A 14,038-nucleotide genomic window follows, 5' to 3' on the forward strand; every position below is an offset into this window, starting at 1 on the left:
GAAGCCCGCGCGCCGCCCGAGTCTCCGTTTCCATAGAACTGGCGAGAGAATTACATCAGTGTTTCGGAGAGCGGGGCTAATGGCGCTGAGAAGTAGGCGGGCCTTGCTGGTTTGAAGCCAATGGCGGAGAGGCAAGGCGGGGAGAGGGCGGGCTTGCAGCTGTCACTCACGCTTCGGGTTTTGGGGGAGGGTAGTGAACAGCTTGGAGAGGAGCCGCTGCTGTCGCCGTCGCCACCGGGGTTCGGACGGGCGGGATTGGCCCCCGGTGTCGCCGGGCGGGAGCCCTCGCCTGCCTTCGGAGCCAGGCCAGCGATTGCTCGGTAGAAGCGTGGTATTCGGCCAGGGGATCAGGTCCAGCGTTGGGAGGAGGCTCCATCCTCCTCGCCCCCCCTCTCCGCAGGTTAGGGGGGACCAGCGAGCAAGCGGGCGACAGCCGAGGAACAAAGGTAACGTAGCCCCGGGGAAGATCTCCCTGGCCCCGGTGGCCTCGGGTGGCCGGCGGGGTCGCTCCGTGCAGGCGAGAGCCTTTTGCAGGGGCCATGGGGGGAAAGAGAGAAAGGGGGGAAAGAGCGCTCCTGGTTTGTTGTTTTTCTCCTTGTTGAGGCTGCGGCGGGACTCGCCGATCGCCCCCCTCCCTCCTCTCCCGAATCCGAAATCTTTGGGTCCCTCGGAGAACGGAGCCGGGCAAGCGGGGTGGGAGGATACTGGTCCGGGAGCCGCCTTTGGAGGAGGCGAGATGGAGGCAAGGCGTCCCTTGTTTCTCCTTCGCTGACCGTCGCTTCCCTGGATTCCTCGATCGCTGACCAGCTCTGAGCAGGGGAGCTGCGGCTGTTGCCGAAACTCCTGCCGCGGAGTCAGCATTGGGGGGGGGGGCACGGAGAGAGAGAGAGAGGGGCATCGAGACAGGTTGCTGGGAGATATTTTGGGGAGCCGCTTTTCTTTAAACGGCATGGGGAGGAGCCCCCCCCATTCCACTCTTAGCTCCTTGTCCTAGTACAATGGAGAAGCCTCCCCTCCCGCAGGGAAGAGAGAGTGAGAGTGTGTGTGTGTCTGCATGGACGAGAAAGCGCCTCTCCGTCCAGGCTGGACACCCCGCAACCTGCCTCTCGCGTCTCCCTTATTCAGCGGCACCCCCTCCCCACTTTTTTGTTTGGGGGGGGGGAGACTGCTAGGGGTGTAGGAGCCGCTCCCAGAGAGCCGAAGGCGAAGGGCTCGTTCCCCCTCAGGCGGTACCCGGAGAGGGGGAGCGGACGGAGAGGAGGAGGGACGGGGACGGAGCGGGGGGGGGGCGGGTTAAGAAGCGGTTGTTGTTGTGGCAAGTTTCTCCTCTGACAGAAATGGCGTCAAAGGCAGCGAGTGAGGGGGAAGCCGAGCCGCCGTGTGTGAGGCTCCGAGAGGAAGCGGGAGCTGGAGCGGCGAGGTCGTGGTTTGTGGCGGTGGAGAAAAGAGGGGCCTGCGTAGAGGGAATAGGAGAGGCAGGGGGTGAGGGAGGGGGGAGTATTTGGGGGGGGGGAGAAGCTCGTGCAGAAATGCTTCCCTCGCGGACCGCGGAAAAGGGGTGGTGCGGTGGCTTAGTGCTTTGTTTTAAATTTCAGGTCCAGCCTCGGCAGCTCAACCTCTTTCTGGTTTTTCTACTGCAGCCTGAGTTCATCATGAAGGTAAAAGCACTAATGGGGCGGGCGGGGGGTGAGGAACCGGCGGAGGGTTATGTCTGCCTCGGTGCGAGGACTGGAGCCGATTCCAGACATCGACTGTAGGCTGTTTTCTGCCCTCCGGCTAATGTGTGTTGGTTCGGTTTTGGTAAACCCTCCGTGAACTGTGCTGAGAGCATAATATAAATCTGGTATGCTGGAGTTTTTCTGCAACACCCTTTCCGTGGGGATTGAGGACATGTCTGCCTGGGCCAGCCCTTGGTAGTTTGGTGGAGGAATAGGGGGCATTTGCTCTCCATCGGAAAGTATGAAGTGGGGCGGGAAGCTCCACTAAGCAGTTGTATTTAATCAGTTGGGGTTAAACAATAGATTCAGTTTACTTTTATCGTACGAGCCCCGTTGAATTGATATTTGTGGGCTGCTTGAAGGGGTATGTTTGGGAGGGAATAGCTGCAGCAAAAAAAATTGCTGCAAGATGCAGAAAGAAATTTAAAACAGCCTTTCACTGTTGGATGCAGTAAGTGTTTGCATGACATGTGCCCGTTAACTGAAAGGCGCTGACAGCTGGTGGTCAGTGTCTTAAAGAGAATGTGATGGAAAAAATATTAATAATGCGTTCCTTATTTTTAAATCTGTACTGTCCACGAACACAGAACCTGGTGTAGCATATTATCTAAACATCCAGAACAAGCCCCTTATCAAAGGCCAAATCTGGCTTTCAAGGCTTTACAAACCTGTTAGAGGCACTTACTGAATAACTGAAAATGGAATATTGCACAGTACTTGAATAATAAGTAGTACCTACCATATTTGTTATTAAATATTGTAAGCTACTTCCTCTGTTGAATAAGGCCTTTCTTGAGGGATGTGGAAAGCTACATCAGCAGTGCCAGAAACACTAACTTAAAATCAAATGTTTCATACAATTTAAATTGGAAATAAGCTCCATGGCTGTCTTCTCTTGATAAAATAGTTGTTTTTCAGAGAATTGTTGAGTTGATTCCAAATCTGTTTTTTTACATTAAGATTTCTTTTGATAATGAAAGTGAAAGAATAGTTTTTTTCATCTAAAGACTTATTTGTTTTAAAAATATGCAGCACTCATTCTTCTTTATATATGCAAGTCTTATGTCAGATGAAAGATTCATGATCAGATATTGTGATTATAGCAAGCCATGGAGTTCTGAAGTATGGAACTATGCAGTTCACATGTTGTTGAAAATGTAAGAAATGTACTGCAGTCTTCACTCTGTAACAACTTAAAACCCTGTCGGTGTTAAATATAAACACTTTCGAAAGTGCTGAGTGCTTTTTTTCAGTTTCTTAGGATATGTGTGTAAAATGAAAGTTACAGTGTATTTCATACTTCAGAATGGATATAGTCAGGCATTTAGCATTTTAGTACCATAACATTATAGTTTTGGTCATATCAATCTTGGCACAGCCTGATTCTGTACATGCTTACTCTCTCTGTATTGGCCAATGCTTTTAGCATCTAAAAACTTGTCTGGAATAGATATGTTTACTCACTGTGTTTCACTGTGTTCAGCAGAGCTTAATCCCAAATAAATGTTCATAGGGTTGGTTTGAAAGAGTTGAAATAAAATAGATCACTCTGTTATAAAGAGGTTCAGATGTTATTAGAAAAAATCATGACCGAAACCTACTTTTTGGAAAATGCCCACTTTGCTTCCTCCCTGATTCTCATATGAGTTTCTTAAGAGATTGAAGTAACTTCTGCCCTTTTGTGAAAGTATAGTTTGGCTAAAACAAAAAGCTGCAAACTTTTGCCACTCCATCGAGAGGACTAGCTGCCGTATGGCTTTGGTCGCTGACAGCTGTAGTATAAGAGAGAGAATAGTTTGTTCATTCAGTATGCTGTGGCAGCATTGAATTCTGCATATCCTGCTTCAGACTTCATTCTGTTGCATGTCAGAGCTTTGATTAATAGTTGTGATACATGTGCACAGAAGGAAAAATAAAGAGCTGGCTAGTCAGGAGCTCACCCCGTAGCATGTTTAGCGCTGTGACTCATCTCCTTTTTGCCCTGTACTGTGGAAGAAGTTGCCAGGCTCTGTGGTATATATCCTCTAGTACCTTTTCTTCTGTTTCACTGTGTCACAATTTAACGGTCTGCCTTTTTGCAAATGGCTAGCATATTGTTTAAAATTTCAGCTCTAAACTTTTAGAAAAGAACTCATTGTTTCCCTTTATATCATGTTTAAAGAATGTTTTATAGTATACCTTTACTACTGTAAGGGCAACACTAACTAGAATAATAGGTCAGTAAGCAAGGGTGGTTGTTTTTCTGCTTCTGTTAATTCAGTGTTTTACTAGAATGAATGTGATCTGTAAAGTGATGCTGAAGGTAGTGCTTCAGTGGATAAAAGTAAGCAGTGAAATTTTTAATTGTGTGATAGAGCTCTACAGAGGTACTTCTGAGGAACTGAAATTATTTTTAGAACAAATGCCACAAGCTCTGACTGATGGGGCTACTGGCTGTTCCCTTAAGTGAAGGAGGCAGTGTTGTCTTTTTTGGTTCATGTTCAAGGGTATCAGTCTGGAAACTCCCATTTCTGTTCCCAGCTTGCTGTTTTGCTATTGCTTGAAGTTGCACAAGTGCTGCAGCCCTTATTGGCAACCTGATGATAATTACGCTTGCATCTAGGCATCGTAAAGTAGGTAAAAATATAGCTTCACATTCCTGCTTATGGCTTAGTAAGTTGCCTTTATTATTAAGATTTATTGATACTCCCTAGGAGCATCTGTATGAATTCCAAGACAATTAGTCCTTTGTGTGAATGAATGCATGGTATCAAAACTCATATATTATAGGTTTGTGATCAACTGAAAATTCTGAAACAGTGGATGTGCAAATATGTGTTAAATATATCTTACCCCATTTTAATCACATAGTGCTCTTTAATAACTACATATTGATTAGCACAGTATGCCAGTGGACAGCATGAAAAACTGTAGTAATTTATTTGTTATGGGAATTATTATATATTTCCTTTGGCCTTCACAGTATGTATGATGGGAATTATTACACATTTCCCTTGACTTCACAAATAGCCACTCATGCTAAATTATAAGTGTACTTCAATAGAACAACTCTTATTGATGAATATATTAACTATCTAATATCAGAGGCAGTGCTTGCAACATATATTCCACTATAGGAGGCATTTGGTAGAAGCAGCAGTCTTCAGTCTTTGAGTCAAATTTTTATAAGGTTTGGTTCAGTATATGCAGCTTTCCAGTATAAAAACTAATACAGTATAAATGGATTGTTGGGTTTCTGATTCCTCCATAAATGTCTATTGTGCCCCATCTTCTTTTAGAAAATGTTAGGAAATTTCATATGTCTGGCATGTGGAAGAGGATGTGTGGCGATGGGAACATTTTTTCATATCTGGTGGCAGTGTATATTCATTCAGACATTCTGGGTTGCAGGCATCATAGAGACAGATAAAGCCACCAATCAGATAATTAATCTAGATCCATATATAGACAATCAGTCTATAAATTTTAAAAATAAAATAAAAATTGGTTACTAACATGGAACATGGGTGTGATCTGCTACTGACATATGAGTCAGCTGTATCAGGAAGCTTTTAATGTGTGATGTTTTGTTGTGTTCTCGTATATTCTGTTGAGAGTAGCTGGGGCAACCCAGTCAGATGGGTGGGGCACAATTTTTTTAGTAGTAGTAGTAGAAAACAACTTTGGATAATCTGCAAATCTGATGGATAGCACAGTGAATGAATTGATGAATGCTTTATGCTCTTGATCCTATTGTTATTGCTGCTTTCTTTTTTATATCTGAAAGACACATAATAGACACATAAAAATAAAACATAAAGTACTAAGGACAAATGGACATGTGCTGTTGCTCTTGTCTTAAAATTTAGTCATTAAAGGTGGTTATGTGGCACAGATTGTGTGAAATATCTTTAATCCTGCTTGTGAAGAGTGTATGCTAACATTTATTTAGTTTATATATACACTCCTTCTCTTTACCAACTCCCTGCTCAATTATTTTTTATTATTATAAAAAATGACCTCTGCCACCATGCATATCACTGATGTAATGAATAAGAGAGGCTGTAATTGTTTTCAGTGCTGTCTTTTTGTAATATAATACTATGAAGGAATATCAGCCATTTGTGGTGGTGTTTCTACACAAACAGCCTGAAGACAAATACTGTAGTACTATCATGCATTGGTTGAGAGCTCAATTGTTCTTGCAGACAATGTGCTGTAACCTAGTTAAGAATGTAGTAATGTTTTACTTTTCTTGCCAACTGTGTAGAAGCAAACACAGGATTAGAATAGGAATGCTTTTAAGAGTACATGCACTACAAGTAAGTTAAAGCAGGAAGGAAGGAAATACTTATGGGATGTTTATCTCTAGAACTGATTGTTAGAGTATGTAAACAAGCATTTCTTTAAAGAAATGCTACTTTCATAACCTATCTAACCTGCCATTGCCCTATTTTTTTCTCTCCACCCCCTTCCATCTTCTTACATAACTCTAATGCAATAACAGAAACAAAATACTTACACAAAGCTATTGTGTGCTATTTTATAAGGTCTGTTGCTTTACAAAGAATAATCCAAGAGATCTGCTTTAATTGCAAAACACTGTGATGAAGAAATGTTTGAAATAATTTTGTTTAGTTTGTTTGCTACTAGGAGTTCACAAATCTGTTTGTGGTTGCCACCACCACATGCTTTCTTGAGACCTGTGGCAATTGCAGAGAACTCATAGAAGTGAAAGTTGTTTGCCCTTGCAGTAGACTTCAGTGGATGGTACGAACAGTATCTTGACTGCTGTTACCTTATACAGTGATCCAGTGGAATGCGAGAGAAACTACTCCTTTCCTTCCTCCTTTGTGGAGAAAGGGAGGTGAGCTTCTCTTCTGTATGCTGGGATTATTTAGGAGAGGTCATTAGCAGCATAGCTTCCAGAAAGATCCCAAGTCCCCCAAGTTATCTATACAGTAGGCAAGAACTCTTTTCCTCCATGCTGACTTTGGGTGAGAAAATTGCTGGAAGTGCAGATTTCTGTACTAGAGAGGCAGACAAGACAATGTCTGGAACCTTGTTGACTTATGTACGTTAGGAAAGGGATCCCCAGTTAGAATTATTCTGCCTTAAATGGTCAAAAACTAGACGCTGGCCCAAGGTCACCTAGTGAGCTTCATGACTGAGTGGGGATTTGAACCCTGAATTCCCATGTCCTAGTCCAACACACTGTACCACACTATACCACTCTGGCTTCCTAGAGTACTTCTGCTGTGGGGCAGCTATATAAATTAAGCAGGTAAATAAATATGGGGAAAGCAAAATCTCACTTAGAGAAGGATATGAAATATTTTCTTGGAAGCTTGATTTTGTTTTATTCTGGATTGTTTTATTTGATGTTTTAATGTGTTGGAACCTGCTTTGAGATTTTTTTTCTTTAAAACATAGAGTGGTGTAGAAATGAATAATAATAATAGTAATAGTAATAGTAATAATTAAATTTCATTGCAAAAAAAAAAAAAGGTGCCTGGACAAATGTTGTAGCACCATAACCTAGGTTTAAGGTGTGCCATTTGGAGATTAGCTTATACAGTCATACAGTCATACCTTGGGTTAAAGTTGTTTCAGGTTAAATCTTTTCAAGTTGTGTCCCACGGCAAACCGGAAGTAACGGAATGGGTTACTTTCGGGTTTCGCTGCTTGCGCAGACGCTCTGAATGAATTCACACGCATGCACAGACACGGCGAATCGCGACACGCAGACACGGGTTGCGTTCTGCTCATGATGCAAACGGGGCTCCAGAACGGATCCCGTTCGTATCCAGAGGTACCACTGTATATCTGAGTTTCTAACACTGCAGGTGGCTGCAGAGGGGAGGAAGAATTGGTGAAAATTGCATCCCTGCCCTCTTCCTCTTGTGTGAGTGGAACTCCCATGAGGGCAATTCTGGAGTCAACTGAGTAAGTTTAGTTTATAGGAAAGTGAGTCATTAAACTTCTTTTAAAATTCCAAATTTTTAAAGGGTTGAGTAGAGAAGTTGTTACCGTATTTCTGATTTTTTATTCTACAGAAGAAACTAACAAGAAATAGACAAATACCTGGAAGAAAATGTGGGGTTTATCCCAGTTAAATAAGAGACATTGTTTTGATGTTGTGTGGGTTTATAGATATATATAAATATATATAGATATATAGATATAGAGAGAGAGATAGATAGATAGATGTAATAATGAAAATAATAAAATAGAGATGGGGAAACTGCAGTCCTTCAGGAAGTGTTGGACCCCAGCTCTCATCATTTCTATCTTCTGGTCAGAAGGGGAAAATGTCTTAGTAATGTTTGGAACTTAGCAAGAGAATCCAGAGTGACAGATGTAGCAGGTATCTTCTCTGTGAATTTAAACAAAATGTCATAGAATTGTCATAGAATACAAAACCAGGGAAAAAACCAGGGAAAAAAAATTGTGCCTTATTTTCCCTTTATATTTGGACAATGATATGCTAACACTTTCTTCTTGGAAGTGTCATTTTCCCTAGGAGAAAAACAACTGAATTTGAATATGGATGCAGTTATTTTGCATATTCATAGTTTCTTGAAACATATTTTGTCCCAGCATAGTTCATAGGGTTTCCATTTGGATACCACAAATAATACTTGTATAGTGTAAGACTACTTTGTTTGAAAACATATATGTGTAATGCAGCCTGTGGAATGTTAGCAGTTTACTAGCACTGTCTTGTTACATGCTGAAGCATGTAAGGATTTTGCAGAACAAATCTGACAAACTTTAAGTTTAAATTTAGATGCAGATATTTCAAATTCATACACCATATAACTGCTTCCTATGAACCCAGATAGTATGTAGAATTACCAGGTCATAACTTTTAAAGAAAAGGCTGGTGCCATGCTGTTTTTATTGTAATTATCTGTATGTTTTAAAATAGATCATATAGATAGTTTCAATTTTATTAATGTTTATTTTTTTTAAATTAATGCTTTCCCCTAGGTTTTTAGCTATTTTTATCCTGTCTGTAAGCCGCCTTGAGTCCATGTCTCCTGCCTTTTCCCCTGACATGGACTCAAGGTGGCTTACACATAAGATAAAAATAACTAAAAACCTTGGGGGAAAGCAATCATTTAAATAACCACCTGTAATAACAACAACCTGGAGAACTTCCTTTTCAGAGGCCCATAAATTACCTTACTACATTGAACATTCCTCTCCCCTCTGGCAACCTCTCAAACTTGTAGCTGGGGAGGGGGCGAGAGATTAGCTCTGCAGCTACACAGTACTTCAGAAGTGCTTCAAGTGGCTCTGAAGCACAGTATGACAAAGATGAGCTACCACTTCCATTCTGAGCTGGAGAGTGGAGTGGTTCCTGACCTATAATGTCCGCAGAGTCTTGTTGGCTTCTAAGGCCAGCATGACCAGTATTCTAGCAGTCTCACTCTGTAAATTATCAGTAAGAAACAAAGAACTAATAGGGAGTAATCCATTCAAACCCCACTTCTGGCAGTAAATGTCTTCAATTAATGAAGAAACAAAGGGACACCCCAAGGGACTCATTCAAAGTTAGTCCCTAACATGTTCACAATTAATTAACAGTTGAGCAGTATAGTTTAGTAAATGGTATATGGTTATTAGTGATAAGTTAGAGTTAAACTTACTGCTATGAAAATATGGCAAATGTTTTCCTAACAATTCACAGGTTTGCAAGTCTGGGGATACTGAAAAACGATTAAAATTGCAAGTTGCTGGGTAATATCCAATTGTGTCTGTCTACTAGTGAAACTGACATCTACTTTTCCTTCATCTCTTCTACCTGCAACCCACCAAATCTACTTTGAAGAGTTGAAGGACTTTAGAGCAGATTTGGTGGGATGTGGGGGTAGGGAGGTAGGGAAAATCCACTTGTGCAACATTAAATATCACCCTCAGAAATATCAACCCTACAGGTTATCTCAGAAGAGGCTGACATGCATGTCTAAGAATTAGTGGGCCTAGAATTTTGTGTCAGATTTAAAAGGTGCTAAATCTAAGCCCTTATTGCAGAGGAACCATCAGGAGCACATCCTAAGGCTCCTGGTAGTTCCTTTGCAGCCATCAGATGCCAGGCAGGTGGGCATGGTTGGGGGGAAAACAGCCTCATTGTGGCAGAGGTTCCCCATCTGTTCTGTACTTTGCTTGCAGGTACGATAGGTTAATCCTATAGTTTTGTCTTTTGACCTGTTCAGTGTTGTCTCACAAGCTTAAAACCCACTGCTGGCGTTGGTCTTAGGATTTTGCTCTCTAATGGCTTTCTGTAAATTAGATCTTTCTCTATCAGAACATGGACTTGTTTTCTCAGCAGTGAAACATATTACATTATCCTTTGATGGCAATAATAAATAACCGTCACTTTGCTTGTAGGCAAGTAGTGCACTTAAGTTGTAGTAGTGGTCTCTGGTACGAGTTTATTCTCTCTGGCATGGCAACTGCTATCTTTAACCTTTCTCTTGTCACCTTTTATATATTGAATTCTCTCCCTTGGGGCATTTGTAGTCCTTATATTTGCCCCTCTTTTATTAAATTATTTAAAGTTCCTTTTGAATTTCCCTTTTGATCTATTGTATTCCTTTGATTCTTTTCCCTGTTGTTTAGCTTCTCTTCTTTTTGATTCTGTGTAAAATCACTCAACAAGTGTAAAGCTTTATCCCTCCAATCATGTCCCTCTTTTCTCACGTTCTCTAGATCATGAGCAGGAACCTGTGCCTTGAAATATTGTACAGTGCCTAGTTAACTTAAAATCATTACTTAAAATGATGAAGAAGCTGCCTAGTGTAAATTATATACTGTTGCAATTAGGAGAAGTGGAACTCAATTTTTCTTAGAACGTTTGTTCCTTTATTCCTTGCAAAGATAGAGACCAAAGCCAGCTGCTACAGTGTCTGTCCTTTATGTATTGGCCTGGCTTCTAAATCTAGGCTATACAGTTCCAGAAACAGAAAATATCTAAGCAGGGTTCACCCATGCTTTTCTTTAAAAGGAGTAATGCCAAAACCCTATCACCAGGGTTGTATTAAACTGATTTGTGGCTAGAATAACATTATCGGAAGATTATTCTTTTTCTTGAATGTGTATGATTAATTCAGTTAATTTGTAAATAATTGTTCAGATCAGGTTGTTGTTTTTTAAATGAACCAACCCAGACCCTGTGTTTGTCCTCTGAGTCCCTTCTCAATGTGTCCTCTCTGAGAAAGGAGTAGAGGGTGGGAACATAAGAACAGGCCTTTTCAGTGGTGGCTCCACACTTGTGGAATGCTCTTTCAAGGGAGGCATGCCTGGCACCATCACTATCTATTTTCAGGTGCCATGCAAAAACATTTCCTATTATCCAGGTTGTGAGCCCTTAGTCTGGAGTAGTTCAGGTATTTATGGCCTCTCATGTATGTATAGTGGTTCTTATTCTTTTTTGGCTTCTATACTTCATTTTAATGAATGTACTAGGTTTTTAAGTTGTTTTGGGTTACTTTTGTGAAAAAGCAACTAATAAATTCAATCCAATAATGAGAAATAATAGTAATACTGATAATATAAAATTAACTCATTTTACCATTCTCAGAGCACCTTATGCACTACTTACTCATTTTTCAGCTTTTCTATAGCCATTGTTGGTCCATCGTGGGATTCTTGCTAGCATATTCATATCCCATATGAATTTTAACACTTGCTGGAGCGTGCACACATAAATAGTGATCGTCTTGTTGTACAAAGAATGTAACAGCTTTTCAGGTTATATAACTTTTCTACAAAGATTTCATGTTTGGTTAACTGTCTTGCATGATTTGCTTTAACTAGGAAGTACAGTGTCTGTAGGTATTCAAAAATAACTTACCTTGCAGTTTCCTCTTTAATCTCCACCTAAGATAGTACAGTTTATCAAGTTTTTGTATCTACCAGGGCCACTTAGTTCTCATATGATAAACATACATGCACAAAAAGGTAGAATCATATCACATGTGAACATCCTGGATTCAAATAACTTTTGTTTCATCTAAGATACTTAGTAATATTGCAGATAAAATATGTTGTAAGGCAAACATTCTCCATCTTCTCTGTAGGAAATATTTTATGAAAGTACATTCCTGTTCTAACTTCCTGTATTGTGGATCTGGTACTTTAAACCAGAATGTAATGAAACATAAATTGCAAGCATGAGGACCTAATGTTAAATACACGATACTGTATTTCAATTAAGTTTCAATTAAATAGAATAATTCACAGTTTTTTCTGTGAATTCTAGGGGTATTTTTCTAACCCTAGAGAAAAATTAATAACATTATATTCCATAGTGTTTGGAAGCTAACTTAATTCTGTGTTATACTAATTTAAAAACTGTTAGATTATTTTAAAGCGTAACTACAATACTTAGACTTGTATATCCCTAAATTGTTCAAAGCAATGTCTAGTTTCAGTTTTTTGTTGTTTTATGTGACCGTGTTGTTGGCAATGCTTATGCTATCTACACAACTTCTGATTCTGTCATTTGGTCTGTTAAACTGCTGGAGGTCCAATATGTAATATGTAAGGAACAGCTTTGGCACATGCCTTTGCACAGTTTAAATTGTCTGTAATGATTGAAACAGGTTTCCTCTCGCCCCTCTTGCACTTGTCATCCAGTTATGTATTTCTTCCACCCCCCGCCCCTCACATCAGATTATTCCATTCAGATAAACCCTCATACCCGTTAAGTGCCTGTAACAAATTACACTTCAAAAGAAGTGTACAATTTCAAGAGCTTTTACCCATGCCTTCAGTTAGTAGCACAAATTTAGATACTCCTGTTTCATATACCAGATAATTTGCTAATCACAAGTAATTAAAAGAATTTTCAAATTCTCCCAGTTATTAACAGGTATACTACATGGCATATTTAATGGTGAGTTGAAAAAAATACTCTGGGAGAATTTGCAAATATAAAATACACACAAGAAACAAGTATTCCCATTGTTTCCAAAATACCCTGATCTAATGAAGAATTTATCCAATCACCGAAAAGTTCTTGAAACAACTTACAGCTAAAAGCAGCAAAATATTAATAACACCGGGAGGAGAAAAGCACATTTAATAGGAGTACTTCTAGTGATACAGCAACACAATATGGATTAATTTAAATTTGATCCTTCCACAAAGGGAAAAGGAAGGAGCCCTTTTGCAAGATGATTACTTTCCTGGGACAAATCTAAGATCTGTTTGCAATAGCCTGGGTGCCAGGATAGTGCCTGACATCACCACCACCTGGGGATCATTGGATTTGGACTGTTTTCAAACACATCCTATGGAATTATATCAGTTACATTTTACCTGTTCAATTGGAATGAATTTTTGTAATCAAATTGCTTTTTCTGTAGCCTGAGCAGGAGCAGTCACCATTAAAAAAAGAGGTCAGAATAGGTCAAAATATATGTGGACTGTCCCTGGATCAAGTGACTTTAAGTTCTCAAAGCTCTTTATCTAGCTCAAAGTTGTTGTCTGAACTAGCCAGATGCTTAACTGAGAATCAATCACAGTCAGACTTTAGAGCATGGGTAGGCAAACTAAGGCCCGGGGGCCGGATCCAGCCCAATCTCCTCCTAAATCCGGCCGGTGGATGGTCCGAGAATCAACGTGTTTTTACATGAGTAGAATGTGTCCTTTTATTTAAAATGCATCTCTGGGTTATTTGTGGGGCCTGCCTGGTGTTTTTACATGAGTAGAATGTGTGCTTTTATTTAAAATGCATCTCTGGGTGATCTGTGGGGCATAGGAATTCGTTCATCCCCCCCCCCCAAAAAAAAATAGTTTGGCCTCCCACAAGGTCTGAGAGACAGTGAACCGGCCCCCTGCTGAAAAAGTTTGCTGACGCCTGCTTTAGAGCCTTCTTGCCCCAAAATGGCAACTAGACATTCCATTTTGGCGACTACAATGCTTTACGAACCCATTTGGTGCCTAGCTTATGTATCTGAGTTTCTAACACTAGGTGCATTAATGTTGAGTAATAAACAGTCCTAGTGAGGAGGAGGAAAAGGAACTCCTCTCTGTAAGGTCAAGCATGGGAAAAGAAAGGGTCTGATGGACCAGTTGCAAGAATTATCCACTGGCCCCTTGGGCTGATAATATCCACTGTTGCTATTCCTTCTTATAAGATTAGGTGTAGCAAAATCTGACTTTATTTATTTATTTTTTAAAATATATATTGCTATTCATTTTTTAAAAATAGTAGTTTACAACAAATATATTTATGGTGTAATTGTGGCTTTTGGGTATTCTAATGTAAGTTGGTTCTGTTGTAAGGTTTTAGTCTACTGTATTAGGTGCCTTGAGCATCTTTGGGT

At 40.4% G+C, this 14,038-nt stretch overlaps 1 protein-coding gene across 8 annotated transcripts in view; it reads left to right on the top strand.

The window, feature by feature from the left end:
• Positions 1-62: 62 nt before the first annotated feature.
• Positions 63-14,038, top strand: part of ARID4B (AT-rich interaction domain 4B) — an 81,896-nt gene continuing 67,920 nt past the window's right edge. For 3 of the 8 annotated variants that reach the window (XM_083433881.1, XM_083433882.1, XM_083433885.1), the window contains exons 1-2: positions 63-446; positions 1,596-1,658. In XM_083433881.1, coding sequence (XP_083290007.1) covers positions 1,653-1,658 — 6 coding nt within the window. In that variant the 5' untranslated portion in view covers positions 63-446; positions 1,596-1,652. Of the gene's footprint in view, positions 447-721; positions 743-1,324; positions 1,427-1,595; positions 1,659-14,038 lie in introns of those variants that run through there. The other 5 variants (XM_083433879.1, XM_083433884.1, XM_083433880.1 and 2 more) reach the window with 3 other exon arrangements.

The sequence above is a fragment of the Podarcis tiliguerta genome (genome assembly GCF_965153285.1).
Source record: "Podarcis tiliguerta genome assembly, chromosome: 3".
In the NCBI taxonomy this organism is placed as follows: Eukaryota; Metazoa; Chordata; class Lepidosauria; order Squamata; family Lacertidae; genus Podarcis; species Podarcis tiliguerta.